The sequence below is a fragment of the Petaurus breviceps genome, unplaced genomic scaffold, assembly GCF_028583685.1.
Source record: "Petaurus breviceps papuanus isolate PSGF00001 unplaced genomic scaffold, PetGlider_PUasm1.0 688, whole genome shotgun sequence".
NCBI classification, from domain to species: Eukaryota; Metazoa; Chordata; class Mammalia; order Diprotodontia; family Petauridae; genus Petaurus; species Petaurus breviceps.
The window spans coordinates 22922772-22950268 of NW_027186457.1; the positions used below are offsets into that span (position 1 = coordinate 22922772).

The following is a 27497-nucleotide window of genomic DNA, read 5'->3' on the forward strand; positions in this document are numbered from 1 at the left end:
TCTCTCTCTCTCTCTCTCTCTCTCTCTCTCTCTCTCTCTCTCTCTGTTTTAAGTATGTAAAGTTTATTCCTATGTTGTGGATCTATTGAACTGGCTCCTCAAATTATTCATTTAAAAATGTCTGAATCGTTTGAGATTTCATTGATATGTGAGTGTATAACTCATTCTCTAAGTGAAGCAAAGTCTGAATGACCTTCTTGATGCTTAGAGGAGACTTGATTACTTTAGAGCTTAATTTCCCCAAACAAGACATGTTTGATAACGGGCCAAAATGGTGGTCTGCCAACTTATTAGTAATAGCATACAGAATTAAATAAAGTTACATGGCGTGCCTCCAAGAGACCTCTGTTCACAGCTAATATGGCCTTTTAAGTCTTGGATGGAGTGCTTATATACTATAAAATGCCTCGTTCTAGGACCTGGCAAAATGTCAAGATGGTGGCTGCAGTTGGGCCCATTATTGGTCTTATCTTTAAAGCAATCACTTGCTGAAAATGCGCAAGTGCTTTCCATTCTAGAATGAATGGTACTGTCACTCCTGGTGTCGATGTGGCCATTTGGATGTGGGGAGAAAGAGAGAGAATGGCTCAAGAGAAGACTGATCCTTCTCTTCCCTTCCTCCTATACATTAGGAAACCATGTGTATGTACTCTTTGTTCTGATTTGGGCCTTTGACCTTCACTTGCTCTAGGTGAGTCAGGTGACAAGGACATGACCAGGGAAGCCGTGGTTCAAACTTTAAAAAAAAAAAAAGAGGCTCCTTTTAGTGTCCTGGAGGGTTCATAGCATCATAGTCTATAGGATCATAGATGAGAGGATTCAGTGCTAGGTGAACCCTTAAGGTCTATTCAAGTGGAATGTGGGGAGGGGCTACCTTGGAAGGATGTAGGCTCTTCCTCACTGGGTGGTGGATGGTCACTTTTTGGTTATGTTGTGCTAGGTATGGACTGCTGCAAGTCCCTTCCTACTGGAAAAATTCTACAATTCCATAATGCTGTGATTATCTCATTTAACCTCCTCACTTTAATGGAAACTGAGACCCAGGGGGATTGAGGTCCCAGAGTGAAGATTTGAACACAGAGTCTTCTGACTCAATCCTGGGAGCTCATGTAGGATGTGATACTCTAACACAGCTCTGTGCTGATGGGGGAAGCGCCGTTTCTTAAAAGTAAATGCCATCTACGAGGCAGGGAGTTCTTGGTTCCTTTGAAGCAGAAGTTAGGAAGAACATAGGTTCAGAACTTGTGTGGTGGGACGGAAGCAAGAGTCCCGGAATGTAATCACGGTAATGCAAGTTAGGCTCTCCCAGGTGATTCCCCTTCTAAGAGCATTTCACATGAACAGAAGTCACACAAAGGCCAGAATGGGAAAGAAAAGCCCATTTCTGCCCGATGTGGCATTAGTGTGATGTGTTTTAGAAGCGTGTATTGGGGATGTGAAAATGTGACTTTTGTAAGACTGCCAAGAACAATGAGATGTGTGATGAGCCATCTGCTGATCAAGCCCTGGTTTGTGCCAGATAAGAGGTACTGAAGGGCAGACTTTAAACCATAGAGATTTTATGAATTATCAAACATTGGGGAGAGCAGAGAGAGAAGAGGGGGAGGGAGAAGAGAAGGAAGAAGAGGAATAGAGAGGGAGGGAGAGAGAGAGAGAAGAAGAATAGAGAGGGGGAGAGAGAGAGAGAGGGAAGGATGGAAGGAAGGAAGGAAGGAAGGAAGGAAGGAAGGAAGGAAGGAAGGAAGGAAGGAAGGAAGGAAGGAAGGAAGGAAAGAAGGAAGGAAGGTAGGTAGGTAGGTAGGTGGGTAGGAGGTAGGTAGGTAGAAAACGGGGTATGTAGGTTGGGGCAGGGCAGATCTGTTGACCAAGTTCTCCAATTTGTCAAATATTTATTAAACAGTGTTAGAAGATGCCTCCCTTGGTGCACTGGAGAATAAAAACCCCAAATACCCTAGTTTCTTAATTAATCAACAAGCATTTATTAAATGCTGACTAAGTCCTTCGTTCTGTCTTAGGTACTGGATATACAAAGGCAAAAATGAGATGGAACCTTCACAGAACTTTTGTCCATGAAGGGGGATGTCATGCATGTTTTAAGCACCCATGATCTGTACAAACTCACTTTCTGGGGGCATGAGGAAAGGTCTCAAGTGGGAGGAGGTGTCACTTGAGTTCAGCTTTGAAGACTAGAGAATGCTAGAGGAGAGGAAGGGAAAGCCTGCTAGGTGTGAGGCACAGCTTGTGCAAAGACATAGGGGATTTAGTGAGTGGGGTTTGAAGAACAGAAAGAAGGCCAGTTTTGACTGTGTGTGAAGGGGAAGGATGTGCCATGCTGCAAAGGAAGGACTTTCAATGCCAGAAGGATTAGGGAGCCGTAGGAATTCATTGGATTTCCTCAAGGAACTCATATTCTGTGCTGGGTGTACATCATTAGACAATTAAATAAAAAACCTACATGCAAAATCTGCTTCAAAAAGGATAGGGAATGCATTTACTTACATCAGGAAAGGTCCACGTGTGAGGTGACACTTGATTCAAGCTAGGAATTCAGCAGGGCCAGTAACTGTTTTTGTGATCATATGTAAGTTTATTCTCCATTGAGGTGGAGAATTGGACTCGAAAATATCTGAAATCCCTTCTAAATTGAATATTCTGTGATTTTCTGTGTGGTGCAGTGGACAGTGGTTTTGGAGTCAGGGGCTCTGGGTTCTAATCCCACCCTTGTCTCTTACTGCCATTGTGACTTTGACCAAGGCATTTAGTCTTCTTGGGCCATGGTTTCCTCATTTATTTAAAAAAAAAAAGGGTACTGGACTAGATGGCTTCTGTGGTCTGGATCTATGATGCCAGACTTCCCTTTTCTCTTTTTTTTTGGAGTAACCCCTTTTCTCTTCCTTCATTTTACCCTCTATTCCCTTCTCTGGCAAGTCTAAATGTTTACTAAACATTATGAAGCAACAGGTTCCTGGTGAAGGTGTAAATTTGTGTTTTTAAAACATCCTGATTAATCAATACCTTCTTTGAAACAGGATGAACTCACTGCAGTGAATGTAAAGCAAGGCTTCAATAATCAACCAGCTTTCTCTGGTGATGAGCATGGGTCCGCCAAGAATATCGTCATTAACCCATCCAAGGTAAGGCTCAGTCTTAACCTCAAGCTTCACTTCTTAACTATGGAGTGTACAGAATTCTGTTTAGAAATGCTATTAAGTTTTTGTCTAAGCAAATTTTTTTTGTGCCCTAAAAATGTATCTTTCTCTGAATGATAAGAGAGGCTGTGGTTGGTTCCAGACATCATACAAAGTCATGTCTCTGAAGCCCAACATGACCATTTTGAGAAATATAATTGCAAGAAAAAAATGGACAGATAATGATTTCATGTTAGTCCCTGTAAAGAAATGGTCCTTGATACAGATTAAAGAGAAATGTTTCCCTGAGTTCTTATGTTCTGCAACTCACGGTATACTTCTGTTAACTTAAAAAATCATTTGGTTCAGAGCGACCATGTGACTGAATTCTACTTCTTGTGCTGGGTAGCTCTCTAGGGTTAAAGTTAGAAAAGGCTCATAAGTGGTATCAGTGGAGAGAAGAAATCATATGTTGAGAACAACAGCAGCAAAAAGTTTGTACTTGTTTCACGGAGATTAAGAACACCTTCTCAGAGGACCGGCCAGGCCTGTTTACCTGGTATGAACTATTTGTTCAGTTTTAATTGAATGTGATATATTCTTAATTATTAAAATACCAGTGTCAACAAGAAGGGAAACCATAACAACTATCATTATTGAGATTCCTGACACTGAAATACTTTGGTCCTTTTAAGCTTTTTTTATTCCCTAGAGTATAAAAAAGTCAATTCTTAAGGATTAATCCTTCTCACTGGCATTTGTTTAGTGAATAGAATGCTTGGCCTGGAGTCAAGAAAACTCATTTTCCTGAGTTCAAATATGACCACATGCGCTTACTAGTTATGTGACCCCGGGCAAGTCGGTTAATCCTCTTGCCTCAGTTTCCTCATCTGTAAAATGAACTGGACAGGGAAATGGCAAACCACTCTCATATCTTTGCCAAGAAAACACCAGATGGGGTCATGAAGAGCTGGATACAAGGGACATGACTGAACTAATGAATATTTAATGTTAGAATAATGCTTTACATTTTGTAAAGTGCATTTATCCTCTCAGTCTTCTCTGATCATCATGGCAGCACAGTGAGGCTGCTTAGCCCCTCCAGAGAGTTCAAGGGCTCACAGAACTTGAACTTGGGCCTGGGTAATCCGACCTCGAGTTCAATGTACTTTCTAGTATGCTTTTCTTCCTGCCACTAATTATGACACATTATTTGGTCACCAAGCATTTATTAGGCACTTGCCATGTGCCAAACACCCGAATTTCCAAGAAACTTTAGCCCAGTGGCTTTGAAATTTGGAGTATTGGAGATGGCTTCTGATTTTACAAAAATGTCACATCCCTCCATATGATAATAAGACTTCATATCTGATTGAGGAAATAAATAATGGCAAAAAACCAACCAACCAACCTACTATGGATTCAGCGATGCTTGTCAATGAAATTATATTTTAAAATCCCAGCAGCATGTGTATTACATTTGAAAAATAGCAATGCACTATCTGTGCAGGACATAATATTTATTCAGCCTACAGAAGGTAGAGTTGCTTATTTTCATACTCAATCAAGCTGAATATCTTGTTGGAGCTAAGCATGGATCTGAATGGCAATAGTTGGCCTGGACAGGGATTTATAGACCCTTTAAATAACCCCCATAAGAACTCTAAGGGGTCTCTGAGTTCCCATAGGTTGGGAATGGTTGTTTGACACACATTCCCTTCCCTCACCTCTGCCATTTCCTTGTTAGCAAGACAATTCTTTAGTCTCTTAAAAAAATACCTACTGAATTGGGGGAAATAAACACTTCAGATTAAATGTCAAAAACCATACTTTGGTCTCTCCTCATGTACTCTTTAAATCTTCTGCTTCCCAGAAAAATGTTGCTTCCTACAATATGCATCTGTTCAGAAGGTGTTCGTAGGACCCTGCATGTTCATAACATATGCAATTATACTGAGTTCCATTGGTATTATTAAGTCCATGGAAGAGAGTGTAATTATAAAAGCAAACAGCCCAAATTCTAATCACGCGCTAATCAAAAAGGATCAAGGAACACCTACTTCACATCTTTTGAAAAATTGCTCCGCTTTCATATTCAGGTAGACCGATTTGGCTAATTGCTTACACCTGTACACCAGTCTACAGACTAAATATTTATCGACTCAGGAACATTAACTCAGATGATAATTCATCTTTTAAAAATTGTGCTTACTCCTGCTGCACAGCTAGGGCTCTAAGGTCCTATTTGTTTGTCACCTTCTGCTGGGTCTACGGCCACAGGGAGGGACTGACCTTAAAAAAAAAAAGGAACTGATGGGGAGATAAATATAAACATAAACAAACCTGGAAAATTGAAGCAAGTTTATATTTGTTATTGTTTAGCCATATCCAATTCTTTGTGACCCCATTTGGGGTTTTCTTGGAAGAAATACTAGAGTGGTTTGCCATTTCCTTCTCCAGCTCATTTTACAGGTGAGGAAACTGAGGTAAACAGGGTGAAGTGACTTGCCCAGGGTCACACAGCTAGTAAATGTCTGAGGCCAGATTTGAACTCATAAAGATGACTCTTCCTGACTCCAGTGTTGTCACTCTATCCCCTGTACACCCTAGTTGCCCTGAGTTTATATAGCTTTATCCATTACTGGTTATTATTCTGTTTTGGTTTTCCTGAACATTTCCAGATTTTTCTTTTTAACCAATAATATAGAAATGAAGAAACAGCTCTAAAGAGCTTCCTAATGCATTTTTATAAGTTTAACTGTTGGAAGTATCATGAGAAACCAGTGTTGGTAAAATTGGCCGGTCAGTAGAAAATTTGGTGCATTTATAAGTTGTTTGCCATGAAAAGAAAATTTAAATTACCTTTGACCAGGTTTCAGAATCCTTAATGTAAATACATAGTTTTCTTCTTGAAAGAGTGATTACTATGTGATTACTAGATTTTTCCATTACTGTTAAAACCCAAAATTCATGTTAGGATAAATATTCTCTCAGAAGACTGGTTGTAATTAACATTAATAAGAATGTCTAATGTGGTAAAGGAGGAAGGCTAGCTTTAGAGCAAGGCGAAAGCCCATTTACCTTTAAGATGTTCAGGACTTCATTTTGTCTTGCCCAGTGTCTTTAAAGCCCCTCCCCTTTATTTTCCTGGTGGAACAATTTATTTGTAATTTGAGGTGATCTGTGATTTTTAGTGGAAATCCCAACTCTCTGCTGTGAGGGATTGAATCTTAATCCTAGTATGTGATTGACCAAATTGGTGACTTTTTTCAATTCAGTTGTAACTAAACATTTTTAACATAGGGTGCTTTTTCATGTTCTTTAAACTTACTTTTTCCTTCTTTTCTCTTTTTTCCTTTCACCAGATTGGAGCTTATTTTAGCAGCATATTAGCAGAGAAACTGAAGCTAAATACTTTCCAGGACACAGGAAAGAAGAAACCACAAGTTAATGCTAAAGATAATTATTGGCTGGTGACCGCCCGATCCCAGAGTGCCATTCACAATTGGTTCTCAGATTTAGCAGGAAACAAACCACTCACTAACTTAGCAAAAAAGGTATTAGCAACTTTTTTCCCCCTTTGCTTTAATATTTGATTTTCGTCAGTGAGGAAGTTCGTAATGATGAAGCTTCTCCTTCCTTCAAAGAGGAGGTGGACTTTGTATACATATGTTTTTCCCCTTCCTTAGTTTTGAACTGTGTGTCCCATATAAGACTTTTGTCTAAAATGAGAAGCTTCACATAGAAACAGTTTATACAGCCTACTAAAGGTAGAGAAGGAAGGACTTTGATGTCCAGAGCAAGTACCAAGAATCTATCGTTTCCGTGACTTGGATTTCTCAATTAGAGAAGTCCTTGAAAGCAGAACTATGTGTGTACAAACTAACTCTCCTTGCTTGGTTGATAATTCACTCCTGTTTAAAAGAAAGCATCTTGGGGTACCTGGCCAAGTCTTGTTTCCCCATCAGATGAGATCAAGATTGAGATTCTGTGTGTTCTTCATCTATGAAAGAGCGAAATCAACCGAGTTTGCCAGGCTTGTTGGCTACTTTCCTTTTCTTTTGATCAGTGTGCCTGAGAATGAACATTTTCTTGTTATGGGAAAAAAGACACACAGAGTCGACAATCATGTAGACCGACTGAAAGAAAATGTTCATTAGACTCTAGCCGAAGAGCTACAAAGCTTTTTTCTTGGTAATGACTTTCTTAGAAATGACTTCCTTTATCTCTGACCTCTTGTATGGTTTTCCCAATGAGCACATGGATTTCCTTGCAGCCTCCTCTGCAGCCTTTTTTTGTCCGAGGTATTTCTGTCTTACTCTCTTAACTTTTCAGTGGCAGGCCTGGCACTGGCTCAAAGTAGAGAAGAGCTTCCTTGCAGGGTTTTTTTCTTTTTAAAGAAAAATCCTTCCAAATTGGACTTGTTGCTTTTCATTGGTCTTATTTTTGCTACCACGATAGGTTTCTGTGACCAGACCCAACTGAAATATTTAAATGTATAAACCAACTTACCCAAAACAAATCAGTTAATAAACATTTACTAAACACCTACTGTGCTCCAGGCACCTTATTAAGTGCAAACCAAACCTACTCCCTTTCCCTTCCTTTTTGGGTCATGTCACTAAAACTTGTTGGACTGTTTGGCTTTTGTCTTTTCCAGTGGTGAATAGTTTACTCAATGACTGCACTACAGGCCAGGCTAATTTCATCCGAGTACGTTTTACTGTTTGCTTTCTCTCCACTAGGAATTCCTATGCAGTTTTTGGTTAGCACCTCCAACTCCTGCATGGCCAACCTGGCATTCTTCTTAGCAGGTTTTCCTGTTCTGGAAGCATTTCAGACATATTTTTGATGTTCCCTAAATGCTCCTGCTGGCAAAGGGATGATGTACTTGATCTAGGAGAGTTATCTTCTAGGAAGGAGGCAAATCCTGGAGCAGTTTGTTAGTCAATGTTCTTCTCTCTTTATTAGGAGCTGCTTACCCTGGCCAAATCAGGTGTTGTTCAGGTAAGCCCTGGCATTCCTTCTTTGCAAATTTGTAGATGTTTTCTTTGTAGAACCGTTGAACATAGTTCAAAGTAGTCATTTCTTGGGCTTTTTTTTTTCCCAAGAGCATTTTCAGTTGGCCTGAGCATCCGTTCCTCTTGGGATTGCAAAAATATTCATTCTCTGCATGTTCTTCATAAGTTTTTTTTATTATTATTTTTAATTTTTTTTAAGTTCCGGTATTGGCTTCTTGCATTCCTTCTAGAATTCCTCTTTCAGATAGCTGAAAATCCTTGCCTTTCCTGCTGAGATCATGAGTCAACTTCCAGCTCTGATCTGGGGTCTAATGTAGTTGGGGATATGTGTGAAAGATCAAATTTCCTAACTTGTTTTGCTGTCAGAATGAACCGTGTAAATTGTCAGGTGTTTTGTTTCCGAGAGGTTGACAACTGCATGGTGGGAAGGGGGAAAGGGTTTTTTAATTGATCGACAGTAACAGCTGGATTTTGACTGGGAGCCTTCCTTGCTGCTTGGGTGTGCTATAGGGAATGTCTCTTAAATTTGGAAAACATCTCTAGTCTTTACTTATCCATTTCAGGTGATCATCTGATCAGTCCGACCTGTAGTGGTGATCCATTTTGGACCCACTGGAGGAATAGATGGTGCCAATGGGGAAAAATGTGGAAAGAGGGATGGGTAGGGAGAAGAGAGGGCTCTTCCATGGGAGGAAACCAATAACTACATACTAGATGGTCTTAATTTTCTACTGTTACGTAGCTGCAGCTGTTACCTCCCTGAAAAACATTGATATTATTTCACTTTGAGACAGTTACAGTATTACTGTAATTTTATTTAACTGTCTTGGAAGACAAGAAGATATTTACATATGCCAGATGATTGACTGGATCAAACAGATATCCTAAACTTTTGGCCAATTTTCTCTATTAAAAATAGTTTCTATCACTAAGGAAGACCAGCAATTTTGGTCCATGGGAATCTTTTCCTTCTGGTTTGTACGATTCTTGTGGTTTGGTTCAGCACTGGCTGTAGCTATAAATTGGACAGAGCTGTTGATCTCTCTCTTCTTCCCTAATTATGTAGCTTTCTTCTCATAAATGTGTGTATAAATATATGTATATTTCTTCTGAATTTTAAGCACTCAAATTTTGCTAACTACTCCTCTTGGGACATTGATTGCGAGGGTAACATTAGAGTTTTGCCCAGGGCTATTATAATATCTCCTACTTGTTCAGTTTGTTGGATATTTCATCTAAATATTTAATATGTTGTATTAAATTTATCTTCTTCAGCTTTTAATCCTCCTGTCAATTGCTGTTGCAAAGAAATCATTTAGGCTTTCCAGGAAAGATAGCATCAGTAATAACTCTCGGAGGTGGCAAACTTCTCCCGCCTTTGTCTATCTGCTCTGGATCTTGGTCCTAAAACATTTTTCTGTGTGCCTGACTGAGAAGCAGCCTGGCCTTTGACAGATATTTGACCTGCCAAATATTGTATTAGAGGAAATGGCAGGTCTGACCTTGGGACGAATAAGCTCATGTTTTCCTATAAAGGTCTTGAAAGATGTAGTAGTCAGTGAACTGAGAGCCTCATGCCCTTTCGTTGAAATGCTTCACAAGCAAAATGTCCTGCTAATTCTTGGCCAGATTCATTACAGGGGCCCAGAACTCGAAGCCTTATTCATTAGACTCATGTTCCTTCCATTCCCTTTGGAGTGATGGCTGCCAATTGGAGGATGAGAAGAGGGTGTTCAGGGGAGCCCGGTTGATGGTTTTGAAATGGCTTTTTTTCAAATGGAAAGAACCACCAGCAGTGGGAGAGACCTTAGGAGATCCGTCTTTGTTTCTTTCTGGGGCATGTGTTTTACTCTCTTCATTTACACAAGGAGAAAGTGAAAGGACTGAGAGCTTAAATGATTGGTCCCAGTTTGGTTCTTATTTCAAGTTCTGTGCTCCTTTTTTTTAAACCTATTCTGACCCTGGGACTTAGTGGGTTCCGGACCTAGTGGGTCACAGCTAAATGGCCTTGGTTGGCCTTGGGGCCCTTTCCTCTGGGTTAGTGAGTTGACCAGATTCTGGGGATAGACAAGTCTCTCTTAAGATTATCAGCATTAGAGACTTTGAGGAAGGGTCACCAGCTCCCCTTTGCTTCTCTATGTGTTGGGGTTCCAGCTTCCTCACTAGGTCTGAAAAGAAATAATAAACTTCCCTAAATCCCTAATTCAAGTGAATAAATTAACTCCTCCATCATTCCTGTTTCATTTCTACACTGTATTTTCTGTTTCAGTTTTGGTAGGATCGCTGAAGTATCGCTTCAGCATTTATAGCTTCCATTGAGAGAAAGTGGGATGGAGTAGACAAGAGTAGCCTCAGAGTCAGGGAGACCTAGATTTCCTGCCCTGCCTCTGACATAGACTGCCCCTATCCCCCTGGCCAAGTTACTGGAGCTCTCAGGGTCTCAGGAAAAATTCTAAGACCAAGTTTCAGAGCAGGTGCCTGTTGGCCATTCTTAAGTGTTTTTTTTTCTATAGCAGTTCCTTATTCCGGTGTAATCACAGGTCTGGTCAACTATTCCCCCTCCCCCTTATCCTAATAAGTGTCCTCATTTATGTAGAGTGCTGGGTTCTTAAAGTGGGTCTGTAGATTAACAAGAGAATAGATGCTAGGGGCAGGGTCTCTGAACTTATTTTTGGGAAAATATCAGATCTTTATTTCATTTTAATTGGTTTCCTTTGTAACCCTATGTATTTTATTTTATGCATTATACGTGATTCTAAAAAGGGGTCCGTAGACTTCTTCAGATTTTATAGACCCTTAACCAGGTTCCGGTATGACACATAAAAAGTTAAAAACACCAAAGGAGAAGTTTAAAACTTACAAAATGCTTTACCTTACAGCCTTGTGAAGTATGCAGTGTGTTACTGTCCTTAGTTACAGAGTAAGGTTAACTGACATAAAAGCACACAGCTAAGTCCGTGGATTTAAACCCCAGCACCAAGGTGGGCGTTGTTCTTTACCCCTCCACATTCGTGTTTGGCCCCTCCATATAGGACCTGCCCCTCCAATTTAGCAGCCCGCCCCTCTACATAAACTTTCTTGCCTCTCCACACTAACCTTCAGACTGAAGGCACCTTTGAAGCTTTTTGCATTCTGTGCAACTTAGGAAACACAGGTATTAAAAAACTTTTGGCAACAAGTGTTTCTTTGGAAAGTGGGGCTGGAAGTGAGTGAGCTCTGACCTCAGGTTTGTTTTGCATTTTGAAGCATCTCCCCTCTACTCTTGCTGATAAGGTTTTAGCATCTATATGAATTATGAGAAAATGCACAGGCATTTCAGAATGGGTTTGGGTTATATTTTTGAAGGGAAGAGTCTGTTTCTTTTCTTTCTTTTTTTTTTTTTTTAAGCAGTCAGGGTTAAGTAACTTGCTCAAGGTTACACGGCCAGTTATTTCTGGGTGGGTGCTAAGTGTCTGAGCCGGATTTGATCCCCAGATCATCCTGACACTGGAGCCAGTGCTTTTACTCTCTGTGCTACCTGGTTGCCCCTATGTTTCATTTCCTGTTTGGATCCTATGGCTAGTTTAGTGCAGAGCGGAGCCTGGAACCCAGGTGTTCCTACCCACATTTCAGTATGCTTTGAATTCTACTGGGCTGTTCCTCCAGACAGAGTAAGAACTTTATTCCTAGTAAAAACCTCTTGACAAATCTTTTAGCTGTTGTTGAATTTTCATTCCACTCACTGTTGAAGAAACAACTTCACTGTTGTTACTTGCAAGTAAGTAAATTTCATTTTTGACTTGTCTCTCTTCCCACCCTCCCTTTGCTCCCTCTTTCCCTAGAAATGGATTTGGAGTTAAACCTGAGATTGAAACTTACTTCTGTGTGGCCTAGTAGGTGACCTGGTCCTCCAGGGACCCCCAGTCTCCTTCTGTATAAAATTAAGGGGCTGGAAGAGATAAATGCCAAGGTCCCTTCCAGCCCTAAATCCTAAATTCTTCTGAATATTATAAACGTGGATTTCTCTTTCTCCTCTTTTTAAGGTTCCTATCCTCAGCAAAAAAGAGGATGTTTTTGCATATTTAGCAAAATATTCAGTGCCATTGCTTCGGGCAGCCTGGTTGATCAAGATGACATGTGCCTATTACTCTGCTATTTCTGAGGCTAAGATTAAGAAGCGTCAGGCAACTGATCCAAATATGGGTAAGTTATTGGCTGCAGTTCCTCACTTTATTCATTCGGTGAATGTTTCAGTCTTACTTTGCCTCAATTCCAAAAAAAAGTTAGGCTATTTTCTCCATCTGCTGGAGTGTAGTCTTGAAAAACACTCTGTGGCTTGTAGGTAAAGTTTACATTGATTGTTTACATTTCATGATAACTGCCCCAAATCGAACTATCCATTATAATAAAAAAATACAGTTAAAACAAAAAACAGCTCACCAAATTGACTGTGTCTGATGGCTTATGCCTCATTCCCCCTCCTGTGGTCTGCCAGCTGCCTGAGAAGAGGGAGATGAATTTTATCATCTGTCCCCTGGATTCAAGATTGGCCATGGCTTTGATCTGACTTCTGATATTTTTTTTTAGGATTTTTTTCCTTTACGTTATTGTGGCCAGTATATAAATAAATTGTTCTCTTGATTCTGCTTATTTTGTTCTCCATCAATTTATACAGATCTTCCCATTGCTCATTGTGTAGAAATATTCCATTCATATACCATAATTTGTTCAACTGTTCTTTAATTGATGGGCTCCCATTTTTATTTCCAGGTTTTGCTGCCCTAAAAAGTGCTGCTATTAATTTTTTGTACATAGGGGACCTTTCTCCATCTTTGACTTTCTTCAAGACCACTAGTGGTCATGGGTCATAATCATTTAAATCATTCTCCTCACATAGTGCGAAATTGTTTTCCACAATAATTACATGGATTTGTGTGATAAAATCTGTATTAAAATGCCTGCCTTCACACAGCCCCTCCAACATAAACTATGTCACTCTTTATCACCTTTGCTGGTTATGAGATGATGCTTCACAGTCACTTTAATTTTAATTATTAATGATTTGGGGCGCTTTTTCAATTGGTTGTTGATCATTTGTATTCTTGTTCTTAAAGCTATTTGTATGTATTCTTTGACCACTTATCTACTGGTGATTGTTTGTTTATGACTTTCCTCCATGTCTTGGATATCAGAGATATTTCAGTGTCCCCCCCCTCCCTTATCAACAATTTCCCTTCTTATCTATCCATCTCAGTTCTCTGAACAGGAGGGTATGATTCTTAAGTATGAAACTGCCATGGACATACAGGCTAAGGTTATTAGATGTCTTCTTTAGTCTGGAAAGGCTGACGTAATCACAATGAAGGTGGGTGGGAGAATAAAGATATCCACCAGATTCTGAAGTTCCAAAATGAGGCACAAAGCTGTCCGCACAGAGGAGAAAAAATCTTTTTAGAGGGGAAAAAATGATTATACCAGTTGGTCATAAGCAACACTAACAAATAACTTTGACATTTGATCAACCTATGACTCTTTTTAACTTTTCACTACGACCAAGTCCAAGTGATAATATTTCCCTTTGATAATATTCTAGCACTTAGCAGAGTACCTGGACTGTAATAGGTGCTTAGTGATTATTGACTAATGGCTGACATATCCTATTAGATACCCCTCTTGTCATTTCTGCACTCCAAAAAGGCTATCATTGACTTTCATTTTAACGCAGTTTCACCTGGTTACAAATGCTGATTGGCAGAAAAGATGCTGTACTGAATTGGAAAGAATAATAGACCAAGAGTCGAGAGTCTAGGGTTGTAGTTTATTTGCTCTATGATGTATGAATGTATGTTTTTATGTACTTCTCCCACATTTTCCACTCCCTCCCAAGTGTTCTTGGGTGCTGCCATCACTATGGAGTGGGTGGCCCATGGGTGAGACCCAATGAAACATTCCTGAGGAATTGAGGGACTCCCCCAGAAGAGAGGAAGGAAGGGTCTGCATTGCTGTGCCTTGGGGTCTATCCAGAACAGGAAAGAGTGTGACGTGAGGCATTTTGGCAGAACCCTAGAAATTTGGTTGTAAAGGATAAATCACTAAGCTGGGCTGTGTAAAGGGAGAGCAATGAAACACCTGCTTTTAGGGAAGAGACATATAAACTGCTAATGACAAAGAATCCTCATGTATAAGACATACTAGAGCAACCAAATAGCATAAGCCCTAAATTAAATTCTTTTGGTATCAGATGTATTCACTTTAGGGACAGAAACAAAAAGATATTTGAATGGATGTTTAAAGCTTAAAAGATATTTTGATGATTTTTTTGTGGATCTTTGATTGAGATGCATTCCTTTCTTCCCCCCAAAAACCCTAAGTCAACACTAAGCATTTATTAAACACCTACTGTGTTCCAGGCATTGTGCTAAGAAAGATGAAACAGGTCCTGTTCTCAAAGGACTCATAATTTAATGGGGGAAACAACATATAAACGGCTACATACAAACAAGATAACATAAAATATAAATTAGAGATAATCACAAGGTGAAGTCAAGTTGTCCTAGGGAAGGCTTCTTGCATAAGGTGGGATTGTGAAGGGAGCCAAGGGTACCAGGAGACAGACAGAGATGAGGATAGAGAAAATTCCAGGCATAGTAGACAGTTAGTGACCCTGTTATGACCCTAAAATGTCTTGTCTTTTCTAAAAATTTTGTTTATATTTTCATTTTTACATGACCTTCCAAAGAGAACTTCCTTTTCTTCATAAAAAGAATAAAAAAAAAGTAAAATAAAAAGTGCGGTAAAACCAAACGTCAGTCTTGTTTGACAATACATGCAATACTTCACACCTATAAATCTCTTGCCTCTGCAAAGAAGAGAATAATATACATTTTGGGGTATCTTTCTTTTTAGTTTTCAGAATTCACTTTTATAACATTTTGACTTCCAATTTTTTTCCCTCTTCTTCCTCTCCCCCCTCCCCAAGACAGCTTGCAATCTGATATAGGCTATACATGTAGCATCATATTAAACATTTCCACATTAGTCATGTTGTGAAAGAAGAATCAGAACAAAAAGGAAAAAGCACTAGAAAGACAAAAAAGAGAAAAAAGTGTTTCAATCTGCATTCAGACTCCATAGTTTTTTCTTGGATGTGGATAGCATTTTCCATCATGAGTCTTTTGGAATTAAGAATATGCATTTTCTCAACCCTCCTCAAATCTTTTGTCTGCTCTGTTATCTGGGCAGAACTCTATCTAAACTACTTCAGTTAAATGGGATTCTGTCCCGTTTTCAAACATCTCCAAGAATTCTGAAATCTGGTTTCCTAATACTTCATACTTCTGATCAGTCTCTAAATTTATCAGGGCAAATGCTCCCTTTTCTGACATAGATAGATTTTTTTAATCATGTGTGATTGATTATTGGTCATCTTCCCATTTTTCCAAGAGGTTCCACCTGAACCTTTGGAATATTTCCTCTCACTAATGGGGGAGGTATGGTTCTAGGGAACTGCTCTGTCATCCCTAATTTTTGCTCCTTGATTTACCCGCCTTCCATTGGCCTTGATCATGTCTCACGTGCCTACGTTGCTGCCCCAAACCTAGCACTTTTATACATTACATTGCCTTTCTCTGTGTTCCTCATGCAGGACACTCTATCCACATGCCTTTTTCGCTGGTCGCCCCACCATTGCTTGAAATCCTTTCCCCTCCTCTCCTATGCTTCCTGGATTCCTTGGTTTCCTTCAAGACCCAGTTTGAATCGCACTTTCTATAGGAGGCTTATCCCAGTCATGCCAGCTACTTGTTCCTTCTCTCTAAGACTACCTTCTATTTACAGTGTATATATTTTGTTAGCACATAGTTATTTGTATGTTGTCTCACTTGTTAGAATTCAAGTTCTTTGCAGGCAGGGACCATATTTTTGCTTTTTCATATCCCCAGTGCTTGGTACGGTATGGTACCTGGCCCATAGTAAGCACTTAAAGATGCTTGTTGACTTAATGGCTATTAGCAGAAATAACAATGGCTATTAGCAGAAATAATTGCTGATTACATCTGCACAAACCAGTCATTATTATAGTTACATCTTAAAGCTCTGACCAACTTGTTAGTTGGTGAGGGGCTTGGGCTCTTTCCTCACTACTTTAGGAAAATAGAGCTCTTCTGTGTCTTCAAAGGGGTAGGATCAGCTCGTGGAAAAAGAGTTGAGAGATGACTTAACAATGACTGTGACTTTAAACAGTGTCTGGAATGAGAGAGATGACCCTGTCACTGCACTCTGCCTTAGTCAGACCTCATTTGGCTACTGTGCTCAGTTTGTAATCTTTTTTTAAGAGGGAGGTTCAAAAAACTGTACCATGCCTATAGAATGATGCCCAAGATGGTGAAGGGTCTGGGTGAAGGAACCAGGGGCATTTATTCTAGACTCAGGAAGATAGTGGGGGATGGAGCTGGGCATGGGAGCTCATTTTCAAATATATGAAAGGATTTCATTTAGAAGAGCCAGGGAGAAGAGTCAGGAATAGGACCAAAGTTTGGAAGTTACAGGAAGGCAAATTTTTCGTCATTCACAAGATGAAAGAAATAACTATCCCTACTCTTATTAGGTAGTGAGCTCTGTGTCACGGACAGTGTTCAAACTGGCTAGATGACGACCTGTCCGGGGATATTGTCTAGGTACATGAGAAAAGTTTAGAGTGATTTCATCCAGGATCCCTTTCAGCACTGAGATTCTCTAATTCTCAACTAGAGTAGAAGAGACTGGTCATCTGTCTTTTGAAATCCACGTAAATAGGATTAACAGACCAAGGCTGCCCCTAACTACTCTTCTGGACTCCACCCCAGAAGATCACTTCAGCCCTGGAACTCATACCTTAGAAGTACATCTGCCCTGGGTCCCTTCCCTCTGGTTGGAGGGTGGAGAGCTTCTCCCTTTAGGGAGGGAACCTAGCCCAGCCATCTCTTCATTTCTCCCCCAACTGTATTCCCATGGATTTCTCCATCTTGCCCTTGACTGGGTACCTTCTCTTTCTTCCCGCCTCTTTTCCTCTTCCTTTTGTGTGTTGTCTTTCTCTATTAGAATGGAAGCTCCTTCAGGGCAAAGATTACCTTTTGCCTTTCTTTCAATCCCAGCACTTAATCACAGACTCTCAAATATTGTGAGTGCTTAAAAAAAAAGTTTATTGACCAACTGAAAAGCTTGCCCATTGGCCTTTGTGGGCTGATGAAATCTTTGCTCTCTAACCCTGTGGGTTCTTCCTCTTCATTGTTCCTCTATGATAAACTTGACCTAGAAAGAACTGGAAACCAACATAGAGAATTTACTACAAATTAAGAAGATGAATTTCATGGATCAGTGGTAAGGTCTCATGACAGGTAACATCGCAGATCAGCAGAGGCAACAGCAACCCAGTTGTATTTTTCTCACTTCATTAGTACCAGGAATGCTATATTTGACTTTTCAAAGGCTGAAATATTTTAGTAGGTCAGAGGAAAAATCAATAAATGTACTCAGGAGAATTGCTGGTGGGGATAAACTTTGGAAGGAAGGGCTATTAATAGTCCATCTTTATTTAAGTAACATTCATCAAATGTAAACCAGGGTTTAGAGAGGCAATAGGCAGAGTGGGGTGTGCTTGCTGTTTAAATGGGAATTGAGCTGAGAAGTGAAGACCTACTGGGGGAAGGAGCTCTTGGTACTGCAAGGACTTTGAAGGCTGGGAGGGAGTCAGATATCAGGCTTCTGAGCTGGTACAGTATCATCCCCAGACATTAATATAAGCTTTAAGGTTTGCAGAATACTTCCCATATATTTTTGTTATTTTTCCATATATTTTGTTTTTCAGTCATTTCAGCCTTGTCTGACTCTGCGTGACCCCATTTGGGATTTTCTTGGCAGAGATAGCTGGAGTGGTTTGTTGTTTCTTTCTCTTAGCTCATTATACAGATGAGGAAACTGAGGCTAACAGGGTTAAGTGACTTGTTCAGTGTCATATGCCTAGTAAGTAGCTGTGGCCAGATTTGAATTTGACAATGGTTTATCTAACTTTGGGGCCAGAAAATCTTGTATCGAGAAGATTTGCCAAATTTGAACTCGGGTCCTCCTTCCTGACTCCAGGGCCGGTGCTCTTTTCACTGTGCCACCTAACCGCCCCATGCTTGGTACTTTACAAATATTTAAAAAATGCTTTTCATTGATTCATTTTCACCCAAACCTTTCCTAACTCTTAGGTCGCCATCCTTTCTCCTGGCCTCATCCTTTTTATACCTGATTACTCTTTCATTGTTGCTTTTATCTTTGACATCTTAAATTTCCTTTGAGGAAATTTTGTAGGACAGTGGGAAATGCTTGTCTTCTGGAGGCAGCAGCCATAATGTAGGCAAGCTGTGATCCCATGAGTATGTACACATGGCAGTTTGCATTCAATCGAGCAGACTACAGCAGATCAGTCTCCAGGAACAGGTTCTATCCTTTTACTTTGACTAAATGACTATGGCAGAGCTCCCTGTTGTTGGGTGAGGTTTTACTGCTTTAGTCATCGTGGTGATTGTTCTTTAGATTCTAAGTGTTTTCAGTGAAAATGGGCTTTATTTCCTTGAAGGAGGAACATATGTTTTATTTTCAGTTTTCCCATTCAGAGTTTGAAGAGAGATAAGGTACTGCTGTTTGATTGTTTTGTAGGGACTTTGGAAAATAAAAAGGCCATGTGGATTAATAACAACAAGGAATCAGCCTTTAGCAAAATCTTGATGTGGAAATTCTGAGTAGACAATCTCAGTTTTCAGTATGCATGGCGTTCTAGAATAGCAGGGTACTTTTGAGGTAGGTGAGATGGATTATCCCTCAGAGAGCTGATAGTAGGAAAAGTCTTAACTGGTACAGTGTATATGCCAAAAGGAGAGAATCCAATTCAACAAGTATTAAGAGCCTGGATATGCTTAACATGGAGGTTGCAAAGACAAAAACTGAAAAAGTCCCTGCCCTCAAGATGGATGCATTCCACAGGAATGTAAGCATTTATTCAAGTGTTTTTATATATATACATATACATAGACTTATACACATGCATGCATACATATATACATACACATACATATATGTGTGTGTATACATATATATTTTTTCCTCCCAATTCTATGATAAAACAAATTTTAAAAGACTTTTTAAAAATAGTTTTGAATTCAAAATTTTATCCCTCCCTCCCCTTATAGTTTATACATGTGCAATCATTATTTTTCTATTAGTTTTCCTATTAGTCATTTACTAAATTACAAATTAGACATTTTCCTATTAGTTAATTATTAATATATTAATTACAAATTAGACATTTTTCTAATTTACCAATTAGACATTTTCCTATTAGTCATTTTGTACAAGAAGACTTGAATTAAAAAAAAAGAATGAACAAAACAAGAAAGTGAAAAATATTTAAGTGAATTTCAAATGGAGTTTTGAATGTAGGGAACATAAGAGATAGAAGAGATTTAGATGGAAATCAGGAAGAAAAGGATGCAGAAAGAAGGGAATTTAGATAACCTTACAATGGAGGGGAAAAGGTAAGGCTGTAAGTGGAATTTATGGAAATGTTGTAGAAGAGGGTTTTTTGTTGTTTGTTTTTACTACTTCTGTACTTAAGAGGTTAAGTCAAAAGAGCAGCAGGTCAGAATTGGCCGCAGATTTTTGAGAGTTTAATGAATTTTGTTTTTCGGGTAGGAGAATGTGTTAAGGTATCTTCAAATGCCTTGACTATAGCAAGAGAAAGGAACTTGGCAAGTGTTAACACAAAAACACTCCTTCGAGCATGGTATGGTACATACAAAGATAGTCACAACTCAGGTCCTGCTGTCAAGGACCTTACATTCTAATGGGGTTCGGGGTAGAGGATCAGAGAATTTGCAGAAGTTGAGATTTGGAAGGAAGCTAGATGGTCATTGAGTACAACTCGCACCTGAAATGGTATCTATCGCACACTGTCTCAGAGAAACATTTGTAGCATTTGTTTGAAGATCTCAACTAAAGGGAATCTCCTGTTTCCAAAGGTGGACCATTCCAATTTGGAATAGCTTTAGTTGTTGGGGAATGACTCCCTGTACTGTCCTGTAGGGGCTGAGCTTCTCCACCACAACTCTTCCCATAGTCACATAAAGACAGTTACCTGACTTCTGAATAAATCTTCTCTTTTCTAGGCTAAAATACCTCCAGTTTCTATAAGCTGGGAATTCTTAACGTTTTCTGGGTAATGGATCCTTTTGACAGTCCGGGGAAACTTTCTCAATGTAATGTTTTTTTTTTTAATGCACAAAATAAAATTCATAGGGTCACAAGCCAAGAAATATACTTATTAAAGCATTTTCTAAAAAGTTCACAGACCCCAGATGAATAACCTTGGCTTGAACCTTTGCTTAGGGTGTGACCTCAGTGCCCATTACCTGGAAGATTGCCTTCCTCTAGATACTAACTAGCCGATCAATGCCCTTCCTAAAATATGGCACCTGAGCGGAATCAGATGTGGTCTGATCAGGGTGGAAGGCAGCAGGACAATCTTTCTCCACCTTATTCTCAGACTCTCTGACTCCCTTCGTGCAGCCTCAGGACATCTGCTTTTTGGTTTCCACATCAAACTCCTAACTCATTGAGCCTGCAGTCCACTAAAATTCTCAGATCTTTTTCAGACAAACTTCTGTCTAGCCAAACCTATTCTGTCTTGTACCTGTGAAGCTGATTTTTTAAAAAAGCCAAATGTAAGACATCATGTCAATTCCTACTAAATTTCATCTTAGTGGATTTGGCCCAGTGTGCTAGGCTGTCAGGATCTTTTTGAAGCCTGACTCTGTCATCTAGTCCATTAGACATCCTTCCCACCTTTGAGTTTTCTGCCAATTTAGTAAGTATTACATCTATGGAATTATCCAAGGCTTTGGCAGAAATGTCAAGAAGCATGAAACCAAGCACAGATCCCTGGGGCACTCTACTGGAGACATTTCTACTTTAAAGGATCATATGATTATAGATGGAGCTCCGAAGGGGACCTCAGAAGCCAACCTTCTCATTTTACAATTGAAGGAACTGAGACTCAGGGAGGTTTGCAACTTTCCCAAAGTCAAGTGGAAAGTGGCAGAATTGGGATTCAAATCCAAACCCTCTGGACACTGAGCCATTCACATCAACTCTCTCATCTTTGAGTCCATTCATTCAAGTAGTTCCTAATCCCCTGACCTTTCCTATTGTCCATCCCAATATTTTTTCAACAAAATTAGCATGAGAGACTTCATCAAGGGCTTAACTTAAATCTAGGGAAACTATGGAATAGTCAATCGATAAATTAATCAACCAGCAAGCATTTATTAACTGCCTACCAGGTACCATGTACTGTGCTCTCTACTGCACTGGGGACACAAATGCAATAAACAAAACAGTCTCGACCTGGAAGGAACTTCTAGTCTAAGGGGGAAGGAAAGAAGTATAATAACAGATACAGTATAACAATAAAAGTATTTCCAGAATGAATTTTGTTGTTGAATTGTGTTCAGTCCTGTATGACTCTGTGACCACATTTGGGATTTTCTTGGCAAAGATACTAGCGTGTTTTGACATTTCCTTCTCCAGATCATTTTATAGATGAGGAAACAGAGGCAAACAGAGTTAAGTGACTTGCCCAGGGTCATACAACTAGTAAGTGAGGCCAGAATTAAACTGAGATCTTGCTGACTCCAGGCCTGGTTCTCTATCCACTGTGCCACCTAGCTGTCTATAGAAAGAGTATAAACAGAATAAATAAAAAGGAGTTAAATATAAGATAATTTGGGAGGGGGGTATTAGTGGTTGGGGGAACTAGGAAAGCCTTCATTTAAACAATGGTGCTCAAAGTGCGGTCCCTGGGTATATAGGGGCCTCCAAGACCCTTTTCAGGGGCTCATGGAAACAAAACTCTTTTCATAATAATACTAAGAAGTTATTTGCCTGTTAAAATACTCTTTCCTTTTCCAACTGCATATCTATGTGATATACGTACTCCATTTTTTCCCTAGAATTCACTCAAAGCAGCTTATTACAATAGACTGAATGCAGAAGCAGAGGGGAGACTGGCACTCTTCTCTTAAACCAGACATCAAAGAAATTTGTAAAAAAAAAAATGCAAGCAATGACACTTCTCATTCAATTTTTTTTTTGTTTTAGAAAATAGTTGTTTTTTGTATAATATGGTGTTAATGTTAACATGTAATGTTTTTTTATTATTTTTAAATGAATCAATAACTAAAATTTTGTTCATTTTAATTTCCAATATGACAAATATTGATCAATATAGCTGACCTAAACAAAAGATCTCTGGGGTGGGTCCTCAGTGGTGTTTAGCAGTATAAAGGGCTCCTGAGACCAAAAAGTTTGAGAACCACTGGTATTGAAGACAACATTTGAACTGTATCTTGAAAGATGGGGATTCTGGGAGGCAGAGAGAGTGCATGCCAGGCATGAGCCGGTTAGTTCAAAGGCACAGTGACTGGAGATGGTGTTCTACGCCATTGTGTGAAGAACAGAGGAAAGATCTGTTTGGCTGTTTTTGCAGAACGTCAGAGGGAAAGTAATGTTTATTCAGGCTGAAAAGGTAGTTTGAGGTCGGGTTATGAACGTCGGAGTTTCTATTTTTTATCCTAGTGGCAATAGACATCCTCTGGAGCTGATTGAGTAGGAGTGTAGTTTGATCAGATCTGCCTTTAAGAAAATCCTGTGGCAGCAGTATGTGTGCAGGATGATCTGGAGTGGTGAAAATATAGTTGTCAGGGAATCCAACTAGGAAGCAATCCAGGTGAGTGGTGATAAGGACTGTGTGAATAAAGAAGAGATCAGATGTGAGAAAAGTTGTGGAGATAGAAATGGGAAGGTTTGGCAACTGATTTGATATGGGGGGGTAGGGGTGATGGAGAGTGAGGGGTCAAAGATCATGCCAAAATTATAAACCTAGAGGACTGGAAAGATACTTGTGCCTTCAACAGAAATAGAGAAGTTGGGAAGAGTGGGAGGAAGGTTTTGGTGAGAAGATAATGCTGTCAGTTTTGCACATAGTGACTTCCCCCTGTCTACCAGTTGGAATAACCACATAAAAAAAGAAACAAGGTCGGTCTACCATGATCTGATATCTTCTTTCTTTACTAAATATCCACAAGCCAGCTTTTTTTTTTCATCTTTGTCATAAAGAATTAAAAAAAAAAACTTTCAAGTTCCAAATTTTCTCTCCCTCTCTCCATTTCTCAGTTAGGAAGTCAAGAAATCCAATACTCATTGTTCATGTGAGGTCATACGAAGCCATCTTTTTAATAATATCGTTTATAATTTTGACAGGAATCAGTGAAGCTTACTGGCTTATTGTTTGCAGATTCTATTCCCTTCTCCTTTTTGAATATCTGCACATTATTTTCCTTTCTTCACTCTATGGTATTCATTAGGATGTGAACTTCTTGAGAGCAGGACTGGGTTCTACCACCTCCCCCCCTTTCTCTGTAGCCTCAGTGTATATATAGCACAGTGCCTGGTCCATAGAATAATAAATAATAAATGCTTGTTGAGTTGACTTGGTAGTTTTTTTGCTTTTCATTGTCTTTCTGTCACTGATCACTGCCAGTGATAGCTGTCACATCCACCATTGCAAAGATGAATTTCTTCCGAGCCACGACATTTAAATTCATCCAGGACAGCTGTCCTTTTACACTTCCTTCCTTGCTTAGCTTGAATACCAACTCTGTATTCGCCATCTTCGCTCTGTCTTTTCCAGTTTTCAGATCATGATTCTTGGAGGAGCAAACAAAGAAAAGAAGAATTGAGCACCTCTGTGTTCTTTCTCTGTTCTCCTCATACCATCCTTCTCTAGCTGTGGCCCCAGCCCTTCTTTGATCTGCCTCTTTTTCTCATCATTACTCAGAAAGAAACTTTTTTTGTTGACCCTAGATTTCCTCACCAGCTTTAACTCATCCCAACTTTTAGTTGGACAGTATTCTTATAATATCTCATGCTTTTGTAAGTGTCCTCTGTTACAAGCCCTTGATTCTATCATTTGTACATTTAAGAAAAATTCCGAGTCACTTGTTGATGTCTATGTATCTACATTGGTCTTTCTAGATAATTACCCTTTTTCTGTCATATCAAATTTTTTCTCTTTCTGGCTTCAGAATTTCATTCTTGAGAACTTCTTATCCCTCTTGGACCCACCTTCTTTGTAGAATTTTAGTCCATGGGAAGCTATTTTTATCTTGAACCCTTTGAAATCCACTCTCCTTGGGGTGGCTAGGTGGCTCAGTGAATAGAGCACCAGCGCTGATGTCAGGAGGACCTGAGTTAAAATCCGACCTCAGACACTTGACACACTTACTAGCCGTGTGACTTTGGGCAAGTCACTTAACCCCAATTGCCCTCCAAAAAAAGAGAAAAAGCAAAAAAAAAGAAGTAAAAAGAAATCCACTCTCCTAAAAACTAGTGTTCATGTCTTCTTTTCTCTGTACTCCAGGAGGGAGTGATCACTCCAGCAAATCAAATTTCCCATCATTTCTGCCCTAGTAACTAGATCCTCCTTATTGGAATGAGCTACAGAATAGAATTTCCATGTGTTAATTCTATAACCTTTTGATGGATGAAATAATGAATAAAGACAATCAAGAAGAGAAAAAACTCCCACAGATAATTGAAGTCCCTCATTGCCATTGTATTAATCCCTCTTTGCCCAATTTGCGATCTATTAATGAGACTCATCTTCTTTCTCTTTCCAGGTGGTCTGATGACAATGCTCTATTGACAGTATTGCTTTTGTTTTGGCTTTTCTTGATCCCTACTCAAATATTCTCCACCAAATTTCTCTTTTCTGGTTCCTGGATTTTCTTATATCAGTCTAGTATCTTTATATAGCCATATCCATATCCATGTCCATATATACACACATGTATATTAGCATACACTTGTATATATGTATATGTGCATATGTGTATGTACACACATATGCATGTATATATATGTATGAATGAATGAATGTATATATACCTTGTCTTAAAGAGCTCCCAATCTAATGATGGAAACAATAAGCAAAGAAATACGTGTAAAGCACAGGTTAGGTAGGAAATAGTCAATAGCAGAAAGGCACTAGAATTAAGAATTTGGAACGGCTTCCTGTAGAAGGGAGGATTTTAGTTGACTTGAAGAAAGGCAGGATGCAGAGATGAGGAGGGAGAGAATTCTAGGTGTGAGGGGCAGCCAGAGAAAATGCTGAGAAAAACTCCTTTATGCTCCTAAAATTAATGTGCTACAAAGGAGGGTGAGGTAAATGCAAGAAAGTACTCTACACAAAGTACCATGAGAAATTTGAGGACGGAGAGAAGGCTACAGAGGAGAGAAGGGAAGATTTTATGGAGGAAGTGGCATCTGAGTTTACCCTTGAAGGAAGGGAAAGACTGTATCAGACAAACATAAAGGGATGGGGCAGGTCTGTTCAGGATATAGGGCATGATATGCAAAAGGACACAGAGATAGAAGAAAGTATGAGAAAGAATGGGTTGGAGAATAATCCAGTTTGGTTGGAACATAAAAGACCAGGAGAGAGAATAGGGCGTAATGAGGCTGGAGGGGAACATTGGAGCCAGATTATAGAGGGCCTTACTTAATCTTCTAAAGTCAGGAGTACATTGGGGCAATGGGGAATCTTTGAAGGGATTCCAGTAGAAGAGTGACATTGTCATAGGGGTGCATTAGGGAGATGATTCCAGATGGTGGTATAAATGATGGAGACTAGACTGGGGATGCTGGAGACAGAGAGATCTCTTAGGAGAATATTAAAAGCTTAAGTAGGAAGAAATGAGGGCCTGAACTAGGATTTTGCTAGTGCCAGTGGAAAAGAAGGGACAGATGGGAGGGAGATTACAGAGGCAATTGATTGTGTGTGCAGGGAGAAGGAAACAAAGATGGTTCTGAGATTAGGGAAAGATGTTAGTGGCCACTGAAGCTGAGACAGCTCCCCTGACCTAAGGATGATAATCGATCATATTCCTCCAGTGCTCCGTGGCCCAGGAAGTGAGTGAGTGAGTGAGTGGCCTGGCTTCACATACATAAGGCTTTCCAGCACTGAGGCAGCTGTGGCCTCATCTTGCTTACCAGTCATTGTTTCTTTGTTGACTTGTCCAAGGTGGCAGGATGATCCTGGGACAAATTCCCTGTCATGAATTTGCTTTGTGGGTACGTTCAAGCCAAAAATCTCTCTGGACCCCAGTTTTCTCCTCTGTTAAGCATGAGAATTATACTAGATAGTGTCTAAGGACCCTTTCTACTCTGAAATTCTATACTTCTAACCTGTAGTGAGTTCCTTGGCCTGGAGATGAGTCAAGATATTAGTACTTTGGTAGGATTACAAAAGGTATGGAGCTGAAATCACTCTATCCTTCCTTCTCTAAACTTATCACTTGACACCTAAGGTGACCAGGGCAGGAACTGGCCACTGTGGACAGGCAGGGCTTGTCACTTTTAATGGAGTCTTTGCCACTGAACTCCAGTGACTTTGGAGGAGAGGGGAGACTGATGACTTTGCACAGCCCTGTCTCACTTAAATCCATTTCACTTGCAAGTCAAGACATCACCCTCCAGATGTCATTGGTCCTCTTTGAGAAGAAGAGTTGAACAATAGCAACAATCTGAGGGAGAGAAACCAGAGAATTTAAGGATTCTGAGTGTCCTTTGGAAGCTGGAACGAATGAATGAAAAATCATTTTATTAAGTGCATGTGCTAAGTATGGTGCCTTTTTTTCTTTTCTTTTTTTTTTTCTTTTGTTTTTTGGAGGGGGGAAGGCAGGGCACTTGGGGTTAAGTGACTTGCCCAAGGTCACATGGCTAGTAATTGTTAAATATCCGAGGCTAGATTTGAACTCACTCAAGGGCTGGTGCTCTATTCACTGTGCCACCTCTCCTCCCCCTTAGCATTCTTTAAGCAAAGGCTGAATGACCATTTGTCAGATAATGTTGTAGAAGGGATTTTTTTTGGGGGGGGCGAAGGAAGTATGGATTGTACTAGATGCTCACTAACTTCCTTTCCAGCTTTGAAGTTCTGTGATGATAAGCGTGAAGGCAAAAACAAACTGAGAAGATGAGAATGACTGCCTTATATTTATCTTGCATTTGTTGGAGCTTAAATATATTATAAGAGTAGAGGAGAACGAAAGTGTTATGAGTTGGGGGAGGAATTTCTTCGAGTTAGAATGATTTGGAGAGGAATAGGAAGTTGCAAATTAAGAGAGGACTTTGAGATTGTGTAATAAAACCACATATTGTTTAAAATACTAATTAAAGGGGTGGCCAGGTAGCACAGCGAGTAAGAGCACCGGCCCCAGAGTTCTGGGATCGAATC

At 39.7% G+C, this 27497-nt stretch overlaps 1 protein-coding gene across 1 annotated transcript in view; it reads left to right on the forward strand.

Annotated features, from left to right (window-relative positions):
• Nucleotides 1–27497, forward strand: part of MED12L (mediator complex subunit 12L) — a 393990-nt gene that overhangs the window by 31839 nt on the left and 334654 nt on the right. The window contains exons 2-4 of the mRNA XM_069104779.1: nt 3030–3134; nt 6494–6685; nt 12172–12331. Coding sequence (XP_068960880.1) covers nt 3030–3134; nt 6494–6685; nt 12172–12331 — 457 coding nt within the window. The remainder of the gene's footprint in view (nt 1–3029; nt 3135–6493; nt 6686–12171; nt 12332–27497) is intronic.